The 27266-nt window shown below is 45.8% G+C and overlaps 1 protein-coding gene across 5 annotated transcripts in view; it reads right to left on the bottom strand.

The window, feature by feature from the left end:
• Positions 1 to 27266, bottom strand: part of CUL1 (cullin 1) — a 91206-nt gene that overhangs the window by 52216 nt on the left and 11724 nt on the right. For 2 of the 5 annotated variants that reach the window (XM_040434366.1, XM_040434369.1), the window contains 2 exons: positions 9938 to 10239; positions 559 to 757 (listed from right to left, as the gene is read on the bottom strand). In XM_040434366.1, the coding sequence (XP_040290300.1) occupies positions 559 to 757; positions 9938 to 10077 (339 nt within the window). In that variant the 5' untranslated portion in view covers positions 10078 to 10239. Of the gene's footprint in view, positions 1 to 558; positions 758 to 9937; positions 10240 to 23018; positions 23162 to 23248; positions 23318 to 27266 lie in introns of those variants that run through there. The other 3 variants (XM_040434367.1, XM_040434368.1, XM_040434370.1) reach the window with 3 other exon arrangements.

Below are 27266 nucleotides of genomic sequence, written 5' to 3'. Positions count from 1 at the left end.
AAAAAATAAAATAAAAAATATCAATCATTCACCTTCTCCCCGCCACTTTTTTCCAGCTCCTAGATTCCATTCACTGAAGTTCCTGTCCCAGCCTATAATCCTCCAGATGGAAGGGGTCACATACGCCCCTGTAGCCAATAACCGGCCTCAGAGGTAACATGTCCCAAAGATCGCTGAACGGAGCGGGGAGGGAGGGAGCAGGAGAGTGCGATTTTTCAATAGGTACAACACACTACTGGGGACAGCTAAAGTCTCGAAAGCTGGACAAGCCCTTCAAGCACGAGAATATTTCGGCATTGACATGACCGTATCTGTTTTGCGGTCCACAAATTGCGGATCTACAAAACAGATTGCGACAGCCTGTGTTAATGCGAAAGCCTGTGCGTTTCACATTTTGTCCGCAAAATGGACAAGAACAGAACATTTAGTATTTTTTGGTGGGGCCGCACAATAGATATCTTTTGCGGCCTCATTGAAATAAATGGATCTGCGTCCGATCCGCAAAAAAAAGCAGATTGGATGCAGAGAGAAAATATGGCCATGGGAACGCTCACTTACTTGACTGTTAGATGAAGAATTTACCTTCAGAAGGTTTGTCAAATAACTTTTCAAAAACTCTTTTAGCCTTTTGTACAGTTCAAGTCCCACAAACTGGGCCCCTCCAGGGGTCTGGCCTTTTTTGGATTTTGATGGTGGTACTCCAGCACCTCGTGCCTGGTTGGACTGGTGTACACTAGTACAGTAGTTATAAACATGACTGACAGCAAGGGTTAAGGAACAGATCATGTAAAATAAGATAAAGACCACAGCTCTAGACAATCTGCCATTTTCAGATTGATTTCCTTCTCCCATCATCACAAACAAAATATCCAATTGTCTGGCTGATGAACTGTATGATTATGTTAGAACTAATCTAAGTGTGTCAAAGGGTTAAAAGATCTTGCATAGTCATCTTACATGGCCCCGTCAATCAAGGAGAGGAAGGAACTAGCAGAGGAAGACTGAGCAAGGGTGCACAGAGTGGCTAGGGCCCGCCTTCGGTGCACGTAACTGCTCATTTGCATATGGATTTAAAGTCACGAGGCCTTAAACAACTTACGAATACATTTTTTTATGACATTCTGCACTCTTTTCTTTATAACTAAAGCCACGCCCCCTGGTCCCACCCACCTTCTGTCCCATCCAGAAAGCTGCTGATGGAGGGGCATATGACCAAACAGGTCTATAGAGATCCTATATTGAAACACCCTGCACCTGCCATCTGCGCATGCACAGGTCTGAAATGTCAGGAATCTAGGGCACTGTGTGGGGGGAGGCTGTCATGTCTGGTCACATGCCCCTCCATCTGCCGCCACCTAGTGGATGGGATGCCTGTCTGGAAGGGACTAAAGGCTGAAGCCATGGGTTCAGTAATAAATAAAATGGGGGAGAACTTCAATAAAAGGATGTATAAGTAGCAGCATAAATGCATCTTTAACTTCTTTAGGATTAAGTGGCCAACTCCTATAAGGGGTTTAGGAGAAAAAAAAACAATAGACATTGTCGGGTGATATACAGCATGACAAATACCGCCACTGCCGCTATGCTGTGGGCCAAATATCCCTGTAGGTCACAAGACTGAGGTTGTTGCACCTAAAAAGGTGGGACAACTACAGTCGTGGCCAAAAGTTTTGAGAATGACACAAATATTAGTTTTCACAAAGTTTGCTGCTAAACTGCTTTTAGATCTTTGTTTCAGTTGTTTCTGTGATGTAGTGAAATATAATTACACGCACTTCATACGTTTCAAAGGCTTTTTATCGACAATTACATGACATTTATGCAAAGAGTCAGTATTTGCAGTGTTGGCCCTTCTTTTTCAGGACCTCTGCAATTCGACTGGGCATGCTCTCAATCAACTTCTGGGCCAATTCCTGACTGATAGCAACCCATTCTTTCATAATCACTTCTTGGAGTTTGTCAGAATTAGTGGGTTTTTGTTTGTCCACCCGCCTCTTGAGGATTGACCACAAGTTCTCAATGGGATTAAGATCTGGGGAGTTTCCAGGCCATGGACTAAAAAAGTCAATGTTTTGGTCCCCGAGTCACTTAGTTATCACTTTTGCCTTATGGCACGGTGCTCCATCGTGCTGGAAAATGCATTGTTCTTCACCAAACTGTTGTTGGATTGTTGGAAGAAGTTGCTGTTGGAGGGTGTTTTGGTACCATTCTTTATTCATGGCTGTGTTTTTGGGCAAAATTGTGAGTGAGCCCACTCCCTTGGATGAGAAGCAACCCCACACATGAATGGTCTCAGGATGCTTTACTGTTGGCATGACACAGGACTGATGGTAGCGCTCACCTTTTCTTCTCCGGACAAGCCTTTTTCCAGATGCCCCAAACAATCGGAAAGAGGCTTCATCAGAGAATATGACTTTGCCCCAGTCCTCAGCAGTCCATTCACCATACTTTCTGCAGAAGATCAATCTGTCCCTGATGTTTTTTTTGGAGAGAAGTGGCTTCTTTGCTGGCCATCTTCCAAAAGTCTTCGCCTCACTGTGCGTGCAGATGCGCTCACACCTGCCTGCTGCCATTCCTGAGCAAGCTCTGCACTGGTGGCACTCCAATCCCGCAGCTGAATCCTCTTTAGGAGACGATCCTGGCGCTTGCTGGACTTTCTTGGACACCCTGAAGCCTTCTTAACAAGAATTGAACCTCTTTCCTTGAAGTTCTTGATGTTCCTATAAATTGTTGATTGAGGTGCAATCTTAGTAGCCACAATATCATTGCCTGTGAAGCCATTTTTATGCAACGCAATGATGGCTGCACTCGTTTTATTGCAAGTCACCATGGTTAACAATGGAAGAACAATGATTTCAAGCATCACCCTCCTTTTAACATGTCAAGTCTGCCATTTTAACCCAATCAGCCTGACATAATGATCTCCAGCCTTGTGCCCATCAACATTCTCACCTGAGTTCACAAGACGATTACTGAAATGATCTCAGCAGGTCCTTTAATGACAGCAATGAAATGCAGTGGAAAGTTTTTTTTGGGATTAAGTTAATTTTCATGCCAAAGAAGGACTATGCAATTCATCTGATCACTCTTCACAACATTCTGAAGTATATGCAAATTGCTATTATAAAAACTTAAGCAGCAACTTTTCCAATTTCCAATATTTATGTAATTCTCAAAACTTTTGGCCACGACTGTAGGTTGTAGCAATATCCGCCTTTATAAGTGAGGCCACATGCACACGACTGTTTTTAGCTGGTGCCCATATTGCAGCCCACAATACACAGGCACCGGCAGTTTGTGCACCGCATCACGGACGTGGACCCATTCACTTAAATGAGTCCGCAATCCTGAAGGTGTGGTGCAGAACGGAGGCACAGAAACAATACGGAGTGCTTCCGTGGGTTTTCGGTCCGTACCTCCACAACACAAAAAAGTAGTGCATGCACTACTTTTTTCGCAGACCCCATTCAAGTGAATAGGCCCGCAGACGGCGGGCACTGTCAGTGTCTGTAGTATGGGCCCGGCTGGCATGAGCTCTACTATAGGTGTCATGGGCAAAGAGTTCCCTGCTCGGGATCCCCCTCTGAGAAAAAAAAAAATGAAGAGCCACTCTTATTGATTTGCACAGTGGCCATGTAATGCTACCGCCGCAGGGGAAACATTTGGCATGGGGCAGCTACCCATGTAGAACTGAAAACGATCTCCATTGAATCGAGTAATTCGACAAATTTTTTGCATCGAGGATTCGTTTGTGTCATGTGACCACGGAGCAGGAGTCAAGTGCTTGCTATTACTTACCGCTCCGTGGTCACCCACCGGCCCGCACAGCGCGGCACTTGGGATAGTGGAGCCGATGGCACTGGGGGAACAGAGCTGATGCACTTGGGCTGATTGCACAGGGGGGAACGAAGGGTGTTGGGGACTGATGGCAGGGGGTCTGATGAGTTTCTATAAAGTAAAACGGTCTATTAATTCATTTTTTCTTATTAGAATATTCGATTAATCGTAAAAAAAATAATCGGTAGAATACTCGTGTACTAAAATAATCATTTACTGCAGCCCTATTCCCATGCCAATTACAGATCACTAGGGATTAGAGAAGCCAGACCTGCAGCAAAAGGTGGGAGGAGGACTTTTAAAAGACTCACCCTCATATAAAAAAAAAGGGTGACATATGGCAGTCTGTAGCGATTTATCACAATTGTATATTTCTGGTCAGGACACCAGGAAAGGTCTTCCTATGTACCCCTAATTGAATATCCAAAAATACAACTGCAAATGATTGTTATAAGACAGAGGTAAGTGTCTCCGTCTAGGACACGTGAAGAAACGTGCTCAAGCATGTAAACATTTTAACAACCGTATGACGTGGAAGTCTATGTCAAGTCAAGCAACTGTAGAAGCCTTCACACCCATCTGCGCCCAGTCCTCGGGAAGCCACGGCTAAACCTGAAGTGACGTGTCCGCACTGAAACACTATTAAAGGGCACAGCGTAACGTAAACAGTGCCCTCATTCACTGCCAGCAAACCACTGAAACACAGAGGAAGATTTATGAAAAGGTCTGTCACAGCAACAAACCACAGGGCAGCTTTCATTTTTCAAGAGCAGAATACAGAATGAAAGTTAAGCTATGACTGGCCACTACTGGTAAATCTCCCCAATATTAGGAAGTCGCAGAACTTCTCATTTCCTTCTGGACATAGGTAAAAATGCTGCAGCACATGTAGCGCCATTGACCAAGCCTCAATCAGAATCCAATTTATCATGAGCGAGTTTAACCCCTTTTTTCAGTTTTTGCCTCCATGTTTAAGCATCTATAACTTTTTTATTTTTTCATCCACATGGCTATATAAGGCCTACTTTTATTCAGTAGAAATTGCTTTTTTGGTGCTGTTACAAAGTAATTTAATATGTACTTTGAAATTTATATCCATTTTTTTTGTGTCACAGACATAGAAAGTGATGGACATTGACATTAGTGTTTTTTTTACACTGTACATAGGTCACACCGAATAACCTGTTAGATGAGTTGATGTGGATACCTAACAAGTGTAGTTTTTTGCTTTTACATAATGTATGCACAATAAAATGTATTCTATGCAAAATAATTGCTTATTTATTATTTTTGCTGGCCTTTATTACATAAAAATTTTATTAAATAAAAAAAATAAAAATCCCATTAAGGAATAATTGTCTTACATGATTTTGTACTCCTGTATGCTAATACATTATGCTCCGAGAACATTAGTGTGCCCTGACTGCAGGATTACTGAACTGACAGTCCTGGTGTCCTTTCTAGGTCTCCAGGGCTGACCGAAGAGGGCTTCCCAAGCCTTCGATCACAGGGACCAAATCAGATGGGGAAATACCCTTTGATCATGCTGCGGTCACAGACTGCGGCAATCAAATGGTCAATGGCTGGAACTGGAGCTACCTCCAATCCTAGATATAGAGAAAATGGCTGCTCTAAGAGCCAGAGCTGTTAGTTACAGCTCGGTTGTAGAGCAGGAGTGCTCATAAAACAGCGATGACAAAAGTCAGTGGGTGGTCCTTAAAGGGGTTGGTCCATCTCACACATTGGTGGCATATGGCTAGGATATGCCTTTAATGTCAGATAGGTGTGGGTCCCCCCTCTAGGACCATCACTTCTCTGTAGAACAGGGCCCCCAAACTCCAGGAGAGTGCACCATACATGCCTGTTCGGCATGTTTCCGGAACTCCCATAGAGGTGAATGGCGGGTTGACACACTTGGGCGGTGAACCCTCCTTTACTTTGGAGGCCCCATTCTAAAAGGTAGGTGCAGGTACCAGAGGCGGGACCCACATCAGACACTGGTGGCATATCCTAGCGATATGCCACCGATGTGCAAGATGGGCCACCCCCTTTAAAGTCTGCTTAGCATGTAATCTGCCCCAGATTTATCAAATGTCACACAACGGTTTATACATTTCGTTCATCTACATGTGTAAAATAGAAAATGGTCCAGTATCTCAGGATCCATAAATTGGGGCTGCTTTCAAGAACTTCTATACATTACAAGTAGTTAAGTAGTTGCAAAAAGAACCAAACAACGTGTGCATGTTTCGGACAACTTCCGTGTCCTTACTGAAGGCAGTACAGCAATTTGTATTGTGCACGTCCACCTACTGAGGTGGTCACATGCGCTGTTTTATCCTTCAACAGCCACCAGCTACATCTTCTGTAAGAAGAAGTTGTAACAGTTACAGGGAGAGAGCTACAGCTAAAAGGACACGCCTCCTAAGCTGTGATAGGGAGAGAGCTACAGCTAAAAGGACACGCCTCCTAAGCTGTGATAGGGAGAGAGCTACAGCAAAAAGGACACGCCTCCTAAGCTGTGATAGGGAGAGAGCTACAGCAAAAAGGACACACCTCCTAAGCTGTGATAGGGAGAGAGCTACAGCAAAAAGGACACGCCTCCTAAGCTGTGATAGGGAGAGAGCTACAGCAAAAAGGACACACCTCCTAAGCTGTGATAGGGAGAGAGCTACAGCAAAAAGGACACACCTCCTAAGCTGTGATAGGGAGAGAACTACAGCAAGAAGGACACGCCTCCTAAGCTGTGTTAGGGAGAGAGCTACAGCAAAAAGGACACACCTCCTAAGCTGTGATAGGGAGAGAGCTACAGCAAAAAGGACACACCTCCTAAGCTGTGATAGGGCACGCCTCCTAAGTTGTGATAGGGAGAGAGTTGCAGCACACACAAAAAAATAAAATAAAAGGACACATCCCCTGAGCTGCCAGACTGAAGAGAATCCAGCAGAACAATTCAAGCATTGAATGGGGGGGGTCTCTAGATTCATGTGAGGTACAGGGCTGCGTCTAGCTGTATTTGTATTATGTGTCTGAATTCTTTTTTTTTTTTTCTTTACAGTAAACATGGCATAACTGATTTAAATCAGCTCAACGAGCTAACCATGCCCACTTCCCCACCCAACTTTCAAAACTAGAATGCCCAAAAAAGGCCCAACCCCTCCCCCCCAAAAAAAGTGTTTTTTGCCCCTTTGGGCATACACACGTTTAATGCTTAGAACTTCTTAACGTCTCTGTTTAATAGCACCAGGAGATCCAATAACTAAACCTGTACCACAAATGGTTAACAGAAACCACTTAGACGCACACAGGCAGCGTTCAGATGGCCGCATCCAATTATTCATTCTTTTCTAACAGAATCTTTTATCAAAATCTAAATATTACGTAGGCCACCAGTTACAGCAGTCAGAGCATTTCATCAGATGCCACACACCTCACATTGGGGTGCATTACCTCTACCTGGGCCCGAGATCCATTCCAACCTAATAGGATGCAGTAAAGCCATGATGTCTACAGCCAATACTGTTCTGCTGTATTTCTATGTGATATACCCACCAAAACTGGCCACCATGTATGGCCATCCCTCTTCCAGAATGAATGGGGACCACAAAGACCAATGGCCAAGTTCACATGTTGTGGATAGATCTGTAGATCTGGTGAGGATGGGTTTAGGATTTCACCCACCATAAATCTGCAACGTGTGATCTCACCGTGCCATCATATTTACTGGACGCTGCCCATTTTCCCCATCTATCAGTGTTCTGTTATTTGCATTCTGAGACACACATATGGATTATGAACTTAAAGTGATATTCCCATCTGGGACATTTATGGGATATCAACAAAATATGTTAAATATCAGATAGATGCAGGATCCACCATTGGGACTTCTCCTAACCTTCAAAACAGGGCCCCCTGAAGGGACCGGCAAGGACACTGCACATGAGGGTATGCTGTCCCTTCACTGACAGCCTTGCGAGGACCTTTGACTAGTTTTGGAAGTTCCATCGTGTTGAATGGAGTGGCCGTGCATCCACTGCTTGCTCTACGTTCACTTCCAGGCCCCATTTTGGAGGTAGGAGAGGTCCCAGAGGTAGGACCTGCATCTATCTGATATTTATGGCACATCCTATCGATATGCCAAAAATTTCCCAGATGGGAATAACCCTTAAAGGGTTTCTCTGGGGCATTTATAAAATCTATCCTGTAGGAGAAAGATCCTTTAGTTAGTACTTAGGTCTAATTCAAGTCTCCTTTAAAGAGAACCTGTCACCAGGATTTTGTGCATAGAGCTGAGGACATGGGCTGCTAGATGGCCACTAGCTCATCTGCAGTACCCAGGTCCCACAGCTCTCTGCGCTTTTATTGTGTTAAAAAAACGTTTTGAGTGATATGCAAATTACGTGATATGAGTCCTGTATCCGGAGATGAGTCAAGCGGAAAGGAGCCCAGCACCGACCCGCGTCCTCCGAATCTCCTCCTTGCCGGCTGACGTCACAAAGCTGGAGCGCCGAAATCTCGCGATGCGCGAGCTAGCGCATGCGTAGTTCGTTCCCTGTGCCGATGCCAGCACAGGGAATGAACATGATGCCGACACTGCGCATGCGCTAGCTTGCGCATCGCGAGATTTCGGCGCTCCAGCTTTGTGACGTCAGCCGGCAAGGAGGAGATTCGGAGGACGCGGGGCGGTGCTGGGCTCCTTTCCGCTTGACTCCTCTCCGGCTACAGGACTCATATCACGTAATTTGCATATCACTCAAAACGTTTTTTTAACACAATAAAAGCGCAGAGAGCTGTGGGACCTGGGTACTGCAGATGAGCTAGTGGCCATCTAGCAGCCCATGTCCCCAGCTCTATGGGCAAAATGATGGTGACAGGTTCGCTTTAAGGAGATCAGGCACAAATGGCAGCTGTTGGCCAGCCAAAAAAACGTTGCATGCAACAGCTTTTATCCGGCCAAAACCCAGCATTTATGCCTGAAAGAGGCCGGATCACTGCTGGACCTCATTATGGCCAATGGGGATCTGGCGGTGAAGTAGAGGATCCGGTAGACTGCTCTGTCTCGGATATCCTTGATGGGGATGTGAACAGTCCCTTGTACCACTGATGCTGTGGTCTCCCCTGCATTCACATAGGCTGCAGGCTTTTCTACCCAGGTCCCGATCCCTTCTCTTCCTATTCACCTGCATTTACCATTATGCAGCTGAAGACGAAAATAAGTGAACACATCCGGTTGGAGGGGACTCGGAGCCTGTATGAGTGTAGCAGACACGGCTGGATCGGCAGAACGAGAGCCGGATGAGTACTAACTAAACAATCTGTCTTCCACGGGTTACAAGAAAGCTTGGATTTTTTTTGATTTTTTTTTACAGTAGCCCGGAGAACCCCTTTAAAAGAGTTTTATTGGAGGTCAAGGTTCAAATGCAACGAGACAAATGTGCCACATAGGAGGAAGTGACAGCCATTTTTTTAACTTTCAAGCTGGAAAAGGTGCTTTGAATGGCGACATTGCTGGAAGGAACCATCTAGTCCGTAAGTGATTAAAGCTGCACATAGGTCACCATGGCACACCTTTTCCAATCTTTTAGCTCACACAATCTCATCTGGAAACAATATGAATACCACATCCTGCTCCAGCTGTACCGCGGACAACACAACGGTCGGACCGGTTCTGTTCACCCACACTGGAATCCTGTAAGATGCACTGCAGAGACTTGAGAACGCCCCCGCTGAGAGGGGAACGGCTCCTGCTCAGTCCCCCTGTGAACGGGCAGATCATTCACGTGTACTGCTGTAAAGTTACAGCGGCAAAGTCCTCTTTTACCCCTCCCTGTATTCAGGGAAGGGAGCTAAACCAACACTGGAGCTTGGAGAGGCGAGTATCAACCCCTACACTGACCTAGACCACCAGGAACGTGGATACTACCCCCTATTAACCTTACCGTATGTTTTAACCGTTCATATCCTCTTTGAAAATGCATTTACCCAGCCTGTAGACCGCATAAATCACGAGCCTCCACAAAGCTGGAAAATTTGGCAGTCGATGACTTCAAATACAGAGAAATAAATTCAGGTTAAATATTAAGATCAGGGTTAAGGATACGTGTAGAGTTCCATGTATCTAGATTTTGCCATGCTCTGTCGAGTGTAAACTTGTTGGATGCCGGCCCGCAGGTCATCCCAGATCTGGTCCAAGCCAATCTGTTTAAGTCCATGAGGGTTTTGACTTCTGTTGGACGACATTTTCTCCTTTTTTTATTTTTTGCGTGTTGTGTCTCCGCTTAAAGTCCTTTAGTGCAAAAACTTCTTAAAGTGAACTAATTAATCCTCCATAAGACGTCAAGATGGCACATTCCAAACTATTAGAAGATCCCTTGGAGTAATAAATGTTCTCTGTCAGAAAACCTGAAAAAAACGACACAATAAGGAAAGATTAGACATCTGGGGTTGCAGTCATATTAGCCAAAAACTACGGTATACTATCATTCGTATGTTCGGACATCCTGATTTAAGCATTTTCAGGGACTTAAACACTGATGACCTATCCTCTGGACCGGTCATTGGTGGCGGTCGGACTCCAAGCATGCAATGAGGTCTTTTCTCCACCTGTGACATCACTTCTTTCGTTCCACCGCCCCCACCGATCTTATATTGATGAGCTACCCTGAAAAGAGGTACATTCTTAAAGGGGTTTTCCCATGGTAGACAATGGGGGAATATTGCATTTTTTTTTTTAGATTGCAGCATGTTATGACTACAGCATTTTTTTTTTTAGTTTATTTTATTATGATTTTATGCCAAAGAAATCCATTGTTTGTTCTTTTTTGCCCATATGAAAAAACAGGCATTTTATTTAGTTTGTAAGCGACATCAGAGGTTGGTACATACTTTCCCGCATATATCACACATCCACATGCCGTTTAATCCCGTCTTGAGTGGGTCCTTACTCTAATTTGGCAAAGCGCCACATAACTGCAGCCCACGTGCAGGCGGCGAGACCCAGCAGCCCAACACCTATACTTTCCAGTTTAAAAACTCATGACGCATTCACTTAAAAACCCACCATAAATCTCAAAAAACACCATTAAAAAAGTATGCTGTGTTAAAAAAAAAAAAAGAGCAAAATTTAGCAACTTTTTTGCACTCACTTCTGCATAATTTTGCAACGATTTGTATTTTTACAACTCTCCACAGTTTTATAATGTGGGTGGAAAAGTAGGTGTGGTTAGCTATGTTAATGAGTTTAATTCCAGATTTGCAATCTCACTCCATCAGAAGGGTGGAGTAGGAAAACTGAAGGAGCTTCTCTAGACCAAAGTGTTAGGTCTAAAGAGAAGACAAATTTATCAAGTAACATGAGACATTGGATGAAGGTGGCATAAAGTACTCCAACGCAGACTCAAGCAAAACAGACTTCAAATATCCCCCTCATGATAAATTTTCCCCAATTTGTGTAGAACACACCCCACTGCTAAGGGGAATGGAAACACCCAGTACTTTTCCAGGAAGAATAAAAAAGAGGAATGGCACCACACAGAGCCCTAAGAAACGGTTTGCCAGCGTTGCAATTGGACGAGCGCTCACACTGCAGACCAGGATGCAGAAACCGGCAGGGGACCCGGGAGGCATCAGAATGGGAGCAGCAGGAGACTGATGAGGTGAGATTTACTTCTTTTAAGCTATTCCGTGTTTAAAAAAAACAAAAAAAAAACAAAAACACATAACCAGCAGGACAACAGCTTAAGGCTACTTTCACACTAGCGTTGTTTTAATCCGGCGTTCAATTCCGACAGCGGAACTGCCCGCCGGATCCGGAAAAACGTGTGAAAACGGATTACATTTGAATCCGGATCACAATGAAAAAATGCATTGGAAAAAACGGATCCGCCATTTCTAGACTAACTTTTTTTTTTACATTTTTCGGGTTTAACATGCAAAAGCCGGATCCGGTTTGACTGAACCCACGGCGCCGGATCCGGCGTTAATGCAAGTCAATGGGAAAAAGACCGCATCCGGCGTTCAGTCAAAGTGTTCAGGATTTTTGGTCGGAGCTAAAAATACAGCATGCTACGGTTTTCTGAAAAGCCTGATCAGTCAAAAAGACTGAAGTGAAGACATCCTGATGCATCCTGAACGGATTAGGGCTCTTTCACACTTGCGTTGTCCGGATCCGTCGTGTACTCCATTTGCCGGAGGTGCCCGCCGGATCCGTAACACCGCAAGTGAACTGAAAGTATTTAAAGACGGATCCGTCTTCAAAATGCGTTCAGTGTTACTATGGCAGCCAGGACGCTATTAAAGTCCTGGTTGCCGTAGTAGTAGTGGGGAGCAGTATACTTACCGTCCGTGCATCTCCTGGGGCGCTCCAGAATGACGTCAGAGCGCCCCATGCGCATGGATGACGTGTCCATGCGATCACGTCATCCATGCGCGTGGGGCGCCCTGACGTCACTCTGAAGCGTCCCGGGAGCCGCACGGACGGTAAGTATACTTCTCCCCCGCTCCCCACTACACTTTACCATGGCAAACAGGACTTTAGCGTCCTGGAAGCCATGGTAACCATTCAGAAAAAGCTAAACGTCGGATCCGGTAATGCGCCGAAACGACGTTTAGCTTAAGGCCGGATCCGGATTAATGCCTTTCAATGGGTATTAATTCCGGATCCGGCCTTGCGGCAAGTGTTCAGGATTTTTGGCCGGAGCAAAAATACCGCATGCTGCGGTATTTTCTCCGGCCAAAAAACGTTCCGTTCCGGAACTGAAGACATCCTGATGCATCCTGAACGGATTTCTCCCCATTCAGAATGCATGGGGATAATCCTGATCAGGATTCTTCCGGCATAGAGCCCCGACGACGGAACTCTATGCCGGAACACAACAACGCAAGTGTGAAAGAGCCCTTACTCTCCATTCAGAATGCATTAGGATAAAACTGATCAGTTCTTTTCTGGATTTGAGCCCCTAGGACGGAACTCAGCGCCGGAAAAGAAAAACGCTAGTGTAAAGGTACCCTTAGACGTTCATAAAAGCAGGGCAGTAGTCACGAAAATAGTGATCGGCTTCACAATAAAATGCTAAACATCAAAGGCGCATCAAGCTTAGCCCAAGACCTTTCATGATCATAGACATCATAGAGCTAGATACCAATCCATTACTCAGTCTAATGGGCATTCAGACAACAGGTTCTCACTGATATTTTATACACAAGGTCAATTTTATCTCATTTATGGCAACTCTATTCACACCAGAAAAACAAAAGGAGCTTTAGAATATAAAACACTGGACTCAATAGAGAGCTAACAGAATACACATCCCAGGACTACCAACGGTGATGCTGTAATGGACTAGAAAACCCTTCTACATCACAGTGGAAAAACAGATCAGGTGCAACTAATGTGAGGACCAGGAAACGTCCAGAAATAGTTCATACAATGTGAAAGGCATAAAAAAAAAAAAAAGCAATACCCAGCTGATGGCCTAATAAACCTCTAAACCTGTTCTGACCCTCTACTTCCTGGTCCCTCTCGACACACAGGAGATGACCACTCCAGCCAATCCCAGTATCAAGAGGCACCATGATGTAGAGACCAGCAGGAACCCAGGAAGCATCCCAAAATGTGTGTGTGTGTGTGGGGGGGTGGGGGGGAATCTATATATTTTTTTTAATGCCATTCTAAAAAATTACCAACCGGACACCACTTTTAAAATGTCATTACATCCCGGTTCCTTTTCACGGTGGTTATGTGTGTCTCTCAAGTCATTAGACCTTTGATTTGACCCCAGCTAGAATCACGTGACCACCCGACTGGCTGCGGGCTCTTCCTCTGAGGACACAACTGGATGTTCTCCTCTTCCTTGCTGTTCAGCTGCATAATGCACAAGAGATGTGGCTGAACAGGAAGAAAGAGGAGCGTATCCGATCACGACGCCTTAGGGCCTGTAGCCAGTTGGGGGGTTATAATCACAGAGGGGGAGATTTATTAAAACAGGCGCTTTCTGCGCTGGTCCTGATATCAGAGGATGAACCACAATTATGACCAGCATCCCGCGTAAGGTAGATGATAAATCTCCCCCAAAGTGTCTTCCCTCCACAGATTAGCTGAAATAGGGCTTTTTTTTTCTTGTACAGGAACCTTTATTACAAGCATACAAATTTGTCTGTATTAGGATTGTGTCAAAGTTTTAGAAAATTATCAACACAAATCTAATTTCCCCATCTCAGGTATGTCAGTATGCTTTCAGAGTGTAGAAGGAAATCAGAGGACCAGGAGGTAACCCAAGCAATCATGATGAAAACAGAATCTCCATAAGGCCTCCTGCACACGAACGTGTGCGCCCCGTGGCGAACACCGACCGTGGGGCAGCCGCAGCAGATCGCGGACCCATTAACTTTAATGGGTCCGCGACCCAGCCGTTCCGCAAAAAGATAAGACATGTTCTATCATTTTGCATAACGGAAGTACGGGACGAAACCCCACGGAAGCACTCTGTAGGGTTCCGTTCCGCATCTCCAGATTTGTTGACCCATTGAAGTGATGCGGAATGCACAAGGAACGGTGCCAGTGTATAGCGGATCCGCAAATGCAGTCCACAATACGGCAACAGGACACCTACGGTCGTGTGCAGGAGGCCCAAAGATGGTATTCCTGGTCGGATATGAATCCAAGACCCGAGAGTTGTAAGTAAACAGCACTAACCACTGAGCCACCATGATGCCCAGCTTATGCCCTGAAAAACATAAAACACAACAACAACAATCACTGGGGTTTGGGAAGTGGAGATATATGTCGCAGTGTGGGAAGGTCAGGAAAGTGGACCCAGGGAAGTAGCATTTCCTTGCAAAGGCCTTGCCAAACAGCAGTTTAGATCTCCACTTACACTTGCTATACGATGATATCAAAACCCACAACGTAATAACTAAAAATGAGACAAAATAAAGTAAAAGTCTCCCATAAAAACCTGGCTTGAAATAAGGAAGTACAACCTCTGCCTTGAAAGACGTGTTCCCTCCACACACCTACAAAGAGGAATTCAATGTATGAAAACAGGAATGAGCAGCGTCATGAAGCTCGTCACAACTGTCAGAGTTCACACGTGGCCGATTTGTCTCATGTCTCCGAATAAAGCTGTTTCTGCAACATGTGCATGGATTTCTACAAATGTTTGCAATATATACCCTAAAGGCAACACATCCACCAAAGCACAAAGAATCTGAGAAACAACCCGCTCCAATTATTTCTACACATCCCCAAACTCATCATTAGAAAATGACAACCACCCAGAGAGCAGTAAAAGCTGCCACCGATACAAATCAAGTACAATCACCGGGATTTTCCAGTTTCTAGATATTGACCACTTATCCTCAAAAAAGGTCATCCATATCAGATAGGTGGGGGTCACTTGAGTAGAGGCTTTCCGCTTCCAGCTCTGTCCCCTGTGTTGTTTCCAGTGCCTACCTACAACAGTTTGTGGCTGGGGACAGGTCAATATCTAGAAAACAGAAATCCCTTTAACTTAGGTCATCAAATGTCAGTAGTCATTAAAGGGGTTTTCAGGGAGTAGAATATTGATGACCTATCAAGGGGTTGCACACCTCTTATTAAAGGAGTTGTCTCATCATGGACAATGGGGGCATATCAGTAGGATATGCCCCCATTGTCTTATAGGTGCGGGTCCCAGCAATACAGAGAACGGAGCCCCGCAAGGTGGTGGCTGGAGGACTCCAGTTCGGCCACCAAAAAGCCGGCTCCCCATAGAAGTGAACGGGAGCATACCGCGCATGCGCGGCCCTTGCTCCCATTCATTTCTATGGGGCCGACGGAAATAGCCGAGCCAGTGCTCGGCTATTTTCGTCGGCCTCAATAGGAAATAAATGGAGGTCGGCTGCGCATGCGCAGTGCGCCCTCCTTCACTTGCGGGGTCCCGTTCTTGATATAGGTGCGGGTCCCAGCGGTGGGACTCATACCTATAAGACAATGGGGGCATATCCTAACGATATGCCCTCATTGACCATGATGAGACAACCCCTTTAAGTGATGGCCTATCCTGAGGATAGCCCATCACTAGCTGGCGGTCAGGAGGTCCAACTCTCCACACACCTGCCGATTAGCTGTCTCTTTGTATTGGACTGGGCTGGTCACTGCAGTGCTGCTCCAAATCTTTACTGATATAAACTGTGTAATTCATTCAGAACAAAATGGTGTCAGTGGAAACCAAAGTCATCAACCAACTAAGGGCTGGATTACAAATAACTCCAAAAAGAAAAATACAAGATTCAAATCAGTCGGATCCAATTTGCATCAATTTCATATCGGGAACTCAATATCAATCAGTAGTGTCTATGGTCCACACATGCCTGTAGGTACTCCCGTCGAGAAGGCAGATCGTGTCCTGGGTGATCTCCTCCCAGAGCTGGATCAGGGGATCAGTTAGTTCCTGGACAGTGCACTGACACAGAATGTACAAGAGGTTCTTAATTGGATTCAGGTCTGGAGAATGTAGGGGCCTGTCAATAGGATCGTCAAGGAACTGCCTAGACCAGTGTTCCTCAATTCCAGTCCTCAGGGCCCATCTACTGGTCATGATTTGAGAATATCCCATATAATGGATGCACTGACACTAATTAGGTCACCACCTTAATACTAAGGAAACCCCGAAAAAATGATAGTTAGGTGGGCCTTGAGGACTGTAGTTGAGGAACACTTGAATAGGCACTTTGGCCAAATGTGGCCAGGCATTGTCCTCCATCAGGAAGAACCCCGGGACCACTGCAGCGTAAGGTCTACCAATGGCTCTGAGGATTTTATCGCAGTACATATAAGAAGTGTACCAATAGTTATCATGTAAATGTTTGTGCAACCGTGCAATAATGCACCTCCCCAGACCATCACAGACTCGCCCAAAAAAACTGTCATGCTGGATGATGTTGCAGGCAGAATAATGTTCATCACGGTGTCTCCTGACTATTGTACAGGTGCCAATGGGGAACGTGCCAGTTCTGGTGTTCTTTGGCAAATGCCAATCAAGCTGCATGGTGCTGGGCTGTGTGATCACAGGTCCCATTATACGTTTCCTCATTATGCAAAGGAGCAGGAACTGTGTCCATGTCCTTCTATGGCCCTGTCCAGCTCTGTATCGCCTCCATACCCATGAAACTATGCAAACAGCAAACCTTGTGACAGCACGTATGGATGTGCCACCCTGGAGACATAGGATTGACTGTGCAACCTGATTGGGGTGCTGGTACTGCCTTCTACCAAAAGTGAAACTACAGAAGAATCAGTTAGGAAGGATATGGAGAAAGTAACTCTCTGTGGTCACCACCTGCAAAAACCAGTCCCTTTTTGGAGGCTGTCTAGTTTTCGCCCCGAGTACCCCTTTATGGGTTCCCTTAATTCTTTTGGGCAGTGTATGTTGTGGGAGATAGATCAATAAAATTACACTCAGACTTTTCATCTGCACCTGAAAAAGGGAAGTCCCTGATTTACTACAGCTTGATCTTCACCAGTAGACCCAGCTACCGTCCGGTCACCATGCTGCTTAATGTTAGTCCAAGTTTTCTGGGTGTAAATGAAACTAGATTGTGAGCTCCAGTGGGACAAGGACCAATGTGAAAGATATAGTAAACCTCTCCGTACAGTGTAATAAATCAGCTATATTACTTCGCAGTTTTTGATATTAAAATAGAAGGAAATCCCCACCACAAAACCTAAAATGAACAGTTGTAGATGTTCCATGAGAAGTGAGATGAGGAGAACAATGTAGACGTCTCAGTACCGTTGAGTGCCCACAAGTGTCAGTCGCCAGTCAGATGATAGATGTCGCAACAGATGCTCATCTCTCATGCATCATGGCTTATCGCCCCCTCTGGAAATTATTTTTGCTTCAGTTTCTTTTACAAGTTTGCCTATTACTCTTGAAAACAGTGGATTACGTCGTCTCTGCTGTCCGAAATCCGGTCAGAAAATCCAATACATGATGGAGCAGGCGACTGTCGGGAAGGAAGCGTGCCCTCCTGGTGATGGTCTGCTCATCTGTGGAGAAAAGCAATCACCTCCACTGTATGGGGACGAGTGCTACTGCTCTTCCTCATACAGATTCATCGTACAGTAGGATCTGCTGCCAGACACGATGACTGAGCTGTCCGCATGAAAGACTGGTTCACCCAATGAACAAGTGTTTTGTTTGTTCATGGGGTGATCTGTGCCACCTTCACACGCCCAGATTATGGGGAACAAGACTTCATACGAACATTCATCCCCGATAATCTGCCCGACAATTAGGCTTCTTTGACATGATCTTTTTTTTTTTTTTTTTTTTTTTTTTTTGCGGGCCATTTTTTGTGTTCCATATACGGAACCATTCATTTCAATGGTTCTGGAAAAAAAATAATGGAATGTACTCCTTATGCATTCCGTTTCTGTATTTCCATTGAAAGATAGACCATGTCCTATTATTGCCCGCAAATCACGTTCCATGGCTCCATTCAAGTCAATGGGTCCGCCAAAAAAAAAAAAAAAGGAACACAAACTGAATGTACTCCGTATGTCTTCCGTATCCGTTCTGTTTTTGCAGGACCATCCATTGAAAAGGTTATGCCCAGCCCAATTTTTTTTCTATAAAATTAGTGTATATTGTATATGCCATACAAAAAAACGGAACGGAAAAACAGGAACACAGCGGAAACAAAAACAGGACAACGGATCCGTGAAAAAGCCATACGGTCATGTGAAAGAGGCCTTAGGCAGTGTAGATCCAACTTAAAGGGGTTGTCCACTTTTTTATATTCATCACCTATCCTGAGGACAGGTTATGAATATCAGATCTGCGGGGGGCTGACTGCTACTGGGTCTGAGAACGCAGGTGCACGCTACCTTGGCTAAAACACACTTGGATACGTAGAACTACAGGTAACAGCACTCTGCTAGTCAATTGCGCAAAGATATAAGCAAACACTAAAAGAATAAATGCTTGGGGGTCATACTTACTGCAAATGCAGCTAGAAGCTTTTTGCGAATATAATTGATCAAAAATATTTCGGGCCCATCTACCGGTCGTCAAGGTCGCTTCTAATCAGATGGGTCCTACTCTGACATGCCTCTCCTGGGCTTACAGCCTACAATCTGGGCAAAGTAGTACCAAGCTGCATCCTACACATGCCTCTCCCAGAAATATTTTTGATCAATTATATTCGCAAAAAGCTTCAAGCTGCATTTGCAGTAAGTATGACCCCCAAGCATTTATTCTTTTAGTGTTTGCTTATATCTTTGCGCAATTGACTAGCAGAGTGCTGTTACCTGTAGTTCTACGTATCCAAGTGTGTTTTAGCCAAGGTAGCGTGCACCTGCGTTCTCATATTCACTTATTGTGGAGGTGCTGGTTCGTTTATTTTTTCCCCATTGTCACTGCCACTAGGGGAGTGGCTCCCCCTGGTGGTGAGATTGAACCGTGCACCACCAGCCCATTTACCATGTGCTTTTAATTAGATAGCTTGTACAGCTGTATTCTACCCAGCCCATACTGCAGGCTCACAACCTGGGAGAGGCATGTGTAGGATGCAGCTTGGTACTACTTTGCCCAGATTGTAGGCTGTAAGCCCAGGAGAGGCATGTCAGAGTAGGACCCATCTGATTAGAAGCGACCTTGACGACCGGTAGATGGGCCCGAAATATTTTTGATCAATTATATTCGCAAAAAGCTTCTAGCTGCATTTGCAGTAAGTATGACCCCCAAGCATTTATTCTTTTAGTGTTTGCTTATATCTTTGCGCAATTGACTAGCAGAGTGCTGTTACCTGTAGTTCTACGTATCCAAGTGTGCTACTGGGTCTTAGACCCAAATCAGCTCTGCCAGTGACTAATGCCACGACACAGGGCTGAAAGGCTACACCATTTTATTTTAGCTTTATTAAATATAAATTATTTATGACATTTTACATGTGTTAGATATTTTTTATATAATATGGTTTTATTCATGCTGTGTTCTGTCGTGATGATGTCACAACAGAATATATATTCCTCAGCGGTATAAGGCTGTGGTTCTGGTATGATGATGTCACTGAAGTGTCTTTGTACTACTCTATATTGTGGGGCTTTACTGTGATGACAACATGTCTATGCTGATGTCACAATATTCTGCTTTTACATACAAGGTGAGCACAAAAGCACTCCTTGATTTCAAGAAGTTATAAAGTCAAAAATAATAATAATAAAAAAATTATATATATATCCAGCAGAGACCACATAAAATGTTAGGAGCTGATGCAACTGTAGCCACCAATGTGTATATTCCAGGAAAGTTACATTCTATATTCGCTGGAAACCAAGGCCTGTTTTTGTGCTCACCCTGTATATTGTATGTTCTGATGATGTCACCGTCTCATCATCACACAACCAGGCCAGAATCTCATCCTCCATACACAGTAGCATTCAATGATTTCAAGATCTTGTCTACTGTGAGAAAGTGACAAACAAATCACGTTTGGAAATTACATGACACTTTCTTAAACTATTAATAAGCTGTGTCTGTAGAAACCAGAACAACCCCAGGTCATTCTGCCACCTATCAGACCAAAGATCCAATAAACAGGCCCACAACTAGCGTTCTAGTACAGCCGCTTACTGTCTGGTATCAACTAGTGTTCTAGTACAGCCGCTTACTGTCTGGTATCAACTAGTGTTCTAGTAGAGCCGCTTACTGTCTGGTATCAACTAGTGTTCTAGTAGAGCCGCTTACTGTCTGGTATCAACTAGTGTTCTAGTACAGCCGCTTACTGTCTGGTATCAACTAGTGTTCTAGTACAGCCGCTTACTGTCTGGTATCAACTAGTGTTCTAGTACAGCCGCTTACTGTCTGGTATCAACTAGTGTTCTAGTACAGCCGCTTACTGTCTGGTATCAACTAGTGTTCTAGTACAGCCGCTTACTGTCTGGTATCAACTAGTGTTCTAGTACAGCCGCTTACTGTCTGGTATCAACTAGTGTTCTAGTACAGCCGCTTACTGTCTGGTATCAACTAGTGTTCTAGTACAGCCGCTTACTGTCTGGTATCAACTAGTGTTCTAGTACAGCCGCTTACTGTCTGGTATCAACTAGTGTTCTAGTACAGCCGCTTACTGTCTGGTATCAACTAGTGTTCTAGTACAGCCGCTTACTGTCTGGTATCAACTAGTGTTCTAGTACAGCCGCTTACTGTCTGGTATCAACTAGTGTTCTAGTACAGCCGCTTACTGTCTGGTGTCGGATTCAATAAATGGGCATACAATTAGTGTTCTGGTACAGCCGCTTACTGTCTGGTGTCATATCCGATAAATGGGCATACAACTAGCGTTCTAGTACAGCCGCTTACTGTCTGGTGTCGGATTCAATAAATGGGCATACAATTAGTGTTCTAGTACAGCCGCTTAATGTCTGGTGTCAGATCCGATAAATGGGCATACAACTAGTGTTCTAGTACAGCCGCTTACTGTCTGGTGTCGGATTCAATAAAGCGGTTGTGCCATATACTACTTCTCTCTCAAAAGTGTATTTTGTTCAATTACTCTAGCTCCTATTGCTGTTTGATTCCTGCCCCCCTCCCAAATTTACCCAATTTGCAGTTTTCCTTTATCCCCCATATTTGAATCATACTTCCTGGCTTGTCATGTGACCGTTGTCCCATCGTGCCTTAGGGCAGGCATCCTCAAACTGCAGCCCTCCAGCTGTTGCAAAACTTCAACTCCCAGCATGCCCGAACAGCCTTTAGGTATCAGCCTACAGCAGGGCATTGTGGGAGTTGTAGTTTTACAACAGCTGGAGGGCCGCAGTTTGAGGATGCCTGCCTTAGGGCATAGAGATGTGCCCTAACATCAGATCATGTAGGCGTCCTACATAATATGGCTCCAATGCAGGACGTAACCGACAGCAATTTAAAATCTAAACAAATTTGCCACATGACGCAATGGCAGGCTAACACTTTAGGATACGGCAGTTTTGATGGTGGTATTTGGGGAAACTCCTATAACAGAGATATCTCTTGGGTGGGATACATGTTCCCATGTACATTACAGTTACACTTTTTGTCAAGGGGTTGCCCAACAGATTGTAAAATTCTCAGGGGAGTAGACAGAAATGTTAGATATGTCATAGGGACATATCAAAAGTGTTGATCGGAGGGAATCCCAGCGCTAGAACGAGGACCCAGAAGCACTCAGCCCAGCGGGAGCCTATAGACTATCTATTGAAACAGTCTACAGGCTTGCAATCAGCAGCAAGGAGAAGCAGCGCTGGGTCCCCCATCGATCAACACTTTTGCTATGTCCCCATGACATATCTAAAATAAAAAAAAGTTTAGATACTCTTTAAAAGGGTTTTCCAAGATTTTTAACCGATGGCCTATCCTCTGGATAAGTGATCAGTATCTGATCGGTGGGGGTCAGACATCTAGGACCCCCATCGATCAGCAGCGGTGCTCCTGTGACTGCTCACCCAGCACAGCGTTGTACATTGCTTGGTATTGCGCTCAGACCCCTTTACTTCAGTGGGGCTGAGCTGCTCCTAGGCCACAAGACCGATGAAAGCGTCATCACTGACCTAGGGAAAAGCTGCCTTCCCACAGCTGACCAGGCGGGGGTCCCGGGAGTTGGACCCCCACCAGATACTGATGCTCTATCCTGAGGACAGGTCATCAGTATTGAAGTCTCGGTAAACTCCTTTTAACAACTTCTAAAGGTCCCTCCATCCCAGTGCTGACGGTCCGATACCTGCCGGACCAGAAGTGACATCAGGTCCATAGTTCCCATGACCGCTCAGCACTCACGTGAAGGATGGACCTGAGGTCTTCACTTCTGGTCTGATGTGGATCGGACCCACGGCGCCAAAGCATTAGAAGACGAGCCAAGGGTTGTTTCTACCTTTTACAAGACTGTCTCCTCTCATGAGAATTTTAAAAACAGTCGAACCAAGAAAATCAAATAGATGCCCTAAAGACAATATTAGATGGGTGCTGCTGGACCCGCTGAATAACCGCCTGGCTATCTATGAGCCTGCTGAGATTAAACAAGGGACCTAAGAGAGGCACGACCATCAAAGGCTGGTTCAGGGGATAAGTGGCCGGTGACTATGAGGTCAGCACATGCCCTGTGTTAAGACCACACAAGTGCTGATGGGCACAGCAGGCACACAGTGACAGTCATCAGGATGTACGTACATATACGTAATGCTGGCAGGCATCAGGAGAACGGTACGAGCAGCCTGTATAATGAATGGTCCGGTGACATCACCGTCCTACCAATACAACGACACACCGGTCAGACCACGCAGCAGGGCCAGTAACCGGAATCCGGCACCCGCCACCTCCCCACACATCCGTCACAAAGACACCAAATCCCGCCCCCGACCCTTCACCGCCGGACGTCGCCATGTTCCCACATCCCTCACCTGTCTCTAGGCGGCAGGCGCAGAAAACCCCGGGGAGAGCCCGGACTGTCAGCCGGAAGTCCCTCCCTATTCTACAAGCAGCCAATCGCGAACCACAAGACAGAATCCTACACTTCCGCTCTAACCGCCCGCCTTTCCTCTGCTGCAAACCAATGAGAACAGAGACGAGCGTCACGTAAACGACCCGGAATACAGGGGGTGGGGCTATGTAAAGCAGGTGCCTGCGTTCGCTCATGGGCGTGGCTGAACAGTCACGCGAAAGCCAATCAGACGTGCCAGACAACTAGACACCATGGAAACAGCACGCAGTTGTTCTGTACGGAGCATGCGCGACCAGCTGCCGCCCAGAACAATGCATGAGGCAATTCCGGTGTGCCCAACGTGCCGTGCTTCTGCGACAACTCCCAGCCTGTCACCCACTCCGGACCAACCACTGCTGGGGCATGCCACTCTGTAAAAACAGGGAGGGCTAGAATGAGGCTGTACATTCAGAAACCTGCGCCACACAGTGCAGGGCTGAAGATGAAACCTGGGTGTCTGCGCAGACGAGCACCACATTGGTGCAGAATCCCAGTCCTATAGCCTACTGGACAGACTTCCCATTGATTATATGGGACGTGAGCCGTTCTAAACTATTTACAAGAACGGACCCAAATAGAGAGAACCGACACAATGATTGCCACGTACTTTCTATTACGTTGTGGCGCAGTCTTCCTCTAGGCTCTCTGCATTCAGAACTTGGACCCGTCAGGTCCATTGAAAGGGAACCCAGCAATCTGCATAAATATAGAGCAGGAGGAGCGGAGCAAACTGATCTTTCGTTTTATGGGAACATACACATTTAAATCTCTGCTCACTCTGGGTTTAGGAGTCATGTGGGCGGTCCTATCAGTGACAGCCTTCCCTGTAGCTATCAATCATTGATACCACCACCCACATGACCAGCAGAGATTACATTAGAAGTAAAGCTATGTAATCTGCTCAGCTCCCTCTGCCCTATACCAGGCACTACATTTTCATGGTGACAGGTTCCCTTTAAAGGGAACTATCATTTAAAATAACAACTAAGGGTTTGTTCACACGAACATGTGCTGCCCGTTGCCGTATTGCGGACCGCATTTGTGGATCCGCAATACACGGGCACAGATGCGGACCCATTCACTTCAATGGGTCTGCAAATCCGGACATACGGAACACTACGGAGTGCTACTTGGGGTTCCGTTCCTCCGGAACGGAGAGATCGCGGACCCATTCAAGTAAATGGGTCCACGATCCCCATGCGGCTGCCCCATGGACGGTGCCTGTGCATTGCGGACCGCAATTTTGCAGTCCACAGCACGGGCATTACATGTTCGTGTGAACGAGCCCTAAGCTTTACCCACCTGATCACCCCTCTAGTGGTCCCAGCAATATTTGTTTTCTACGCTACAGCGATGATGTCACCACGCATCGGCTTCAGTGGTCAGGTATGGCATCCCTATCAGTATGTCTTTGGAGGAAACCCACACAAACAAGGGGGAACATACAAACGCCATGCAAATGTTGCTCTTGGTCGGATTCGAACCTAGGACCACAGCGCTGCCGTGCTGCCCAACATCCCCACTATCATCATGGGTGACTTCAACATCCCTATTGACATTTCCACAATACTGAACCGTATTTTTCTTCTTTTTTTTTTTCGATGTGATGCGTGTAGAGAACACCTAGCATCTGGACTGAATCCTGATCCATTCATTTCAATAGGTCTGTGTACATGAGCGTCGTTTTTCACGCATAATGTTTGCATTCAGGAAAAATCGCAGCATCTTCTGTACTGAGTGTTTTTCATGCAGCTCTGACTCTATAGAAGTGAATGGGGCTTGCGTGAAAAATGGAAGGCATCCAAATGCAATGTGTTTTTCGCCGATGGTTGCCAAGAGATGTAGCTTGTTGTTATTCAGTTTTTCTTAAAGGGAACCTGTCACCTCCAACAAACAACCCAAGCCGGCAGCAGTACCTTAGTGTAGCCAGCAGCATGTTTGTAACGATCATTTTCTTCCTGCAGACAGATGAAGCAAAAGCTGTAAAAACGATCTTTAATCCCCTGCCGGCGCACTTCTCTAGTCCGGCTTGAAGTCACGTAGGCAGCGGCCTCCTTGCTTCAAGTCACGGTAACCACGCCCCCTTCCCTGTGACTGACAGCGCTTATGCACGACAGTTCAGCTGCCTGGACAGGGAAGGGGGCGTGGTTACCGTGACTTGAAGCAAGGAGGCCGCTGCCCCTGTGACTTCAAGCCGGACTAGAGAAGTGCGCCGGCAGGGGATTAAAGATCGTTTTTACAGCTTTTGCTTCATCTGCCTGCAGGAAGAAAATGATTGTTACAAACATGCTGCTGGCTACTCTCAGGTACTGCTGCCGGCTTGGGATGTTTGTTGGAGGTGACAGGTTCCCTTTAAAGGGTTTCTATCACTTGGTATGACATAATTAGCTCTCAGACTCTAGCGATCTGCTAGTGTCTGCTCTGGCCAACCATCCTACTATAATCACTTGTGGGGCAGCGGTTTTGCTAAAAAACTAACTTTTATAAATATGCTAATGAGCCTCTAGGTGCTATGTGGGCGTCATTAGCACCTAGAGGCTCCGTCTACCTTCATACACAGCCACCGCCCAACGCGTCCCTCCAGCCCGCCCATGTCCTCCTCCGTGTGACGCAGCGGACGAGTTCTCGTGCATGCGCCGTGCGCGGCTGTATTCGGCGCATGCGCATTGAATGTCTGACCGCTCCGAGCTGAGATCTCAAATGCGCCGAATACAGCCGCGCACGGCGCATGCGCGAGAACTCGTCCGCTGCGTCACACGGAGGAGGACATGGGCGGGCTGGAGGGACGCGCTGGGCGGCGGCTGTGTATGAAGGTAGACGGAGCCTCTAGGTGCTAATGACACCCACATAGCACCTAGAGGCTCATTAGCATATTTATAAAAGTTAGTTTTTTAGCAAAACCGCTGCCCCACAAGTGATTATAGTAGGATGGTTGGCCAGAGCAGACACTAGCAGATCGCTAGAGTCTGAGAGCTAATTATGTCATACCAAGTGATAGAAACCCTTTAACGAGTGTGAAAAAAAGCAGACGATTTGTGTGGGGGTGGGGGTGGTGGGGTGCCGCACACACTAAATGGAAACGCAGAAAAGATTATTGAACTTGCAAAACCATCAGTTTTTCCCTGAGCAAATCCTGACACAATCCGTATCACTCGTGTGAAAGAGGCCTTAAAGGGCTTGTCCACTTTGTGGTACTATTGACCAGTGTGTACATAGGATGACTATATGACATTTAATAATATAGCCTTTGTTGATATTCTGCACCATTTTCTATATTCAATAAGGTATCCCCCCCCCCCCCCATGTTTGCTAAGTCTTTTGTGCTGTCCACACAGAGGTTCTGTCCATAAAATGGCTGCTGAAGGAGGGTCATGTGACCAAGCAAATAACTCCTCGATTCAGATTCACTGCACCTGCTACCTGGAGTTTAGTGTAGGTGCAGTGTGAATGGAGGAGACTGATGTGCCTGGTCACATGACCCTCCATCAGCAGCCATCTTATGGACAGGACCTCTGTGTGGACAACACAGAAGATTGGCCCAACAAGGGGACAAATATAGCAAATGGCCCAGATTATGAACAAAAGGCTACATTAGTAAGTACCATAAAGTAACCTTACTTACATGCACACACTGGTCCACAGTAATCAGAATAAATGCCTAATGGACAACATGTGAAATACATGTCAGATTAGGTTACCTTCACAATAGAATGAACCTTGTTAAAGGGAGTCTGTCAGCAGTTTTGACATGCTAAACTGCTGACAGCACTAGGTAAGGGACTGGGGAAAGCATTATAAACATACTTTTTGTGAAGCTTTCCCATTCAGGAGTAGTGTGAATATGAAGGTTTATTCTGCTCTCTCATGTGCCCGGGGGAGGAGGTTTCACTGGTAAGTGCTCTATTCATTGAGCTGCTTCACAGCCCTCCCCTCTGCTT

Source organism: Bufo bufo, chromosome 5 (genome assembly GCF_905171765.1).
Source record: "Bufo bufo chromosome 5, aBufBuf1.1, whole genome shotgun sequence".
Taxonomy (NCBI): Eukaryota; Metazoa; Chordata; class Amphibia; order Anura; family Bufonidae; genus Bufo; species Bufo bufo.
This window is presented reverse-complemented; position numbering and strand designations above follow the sequence as displayed.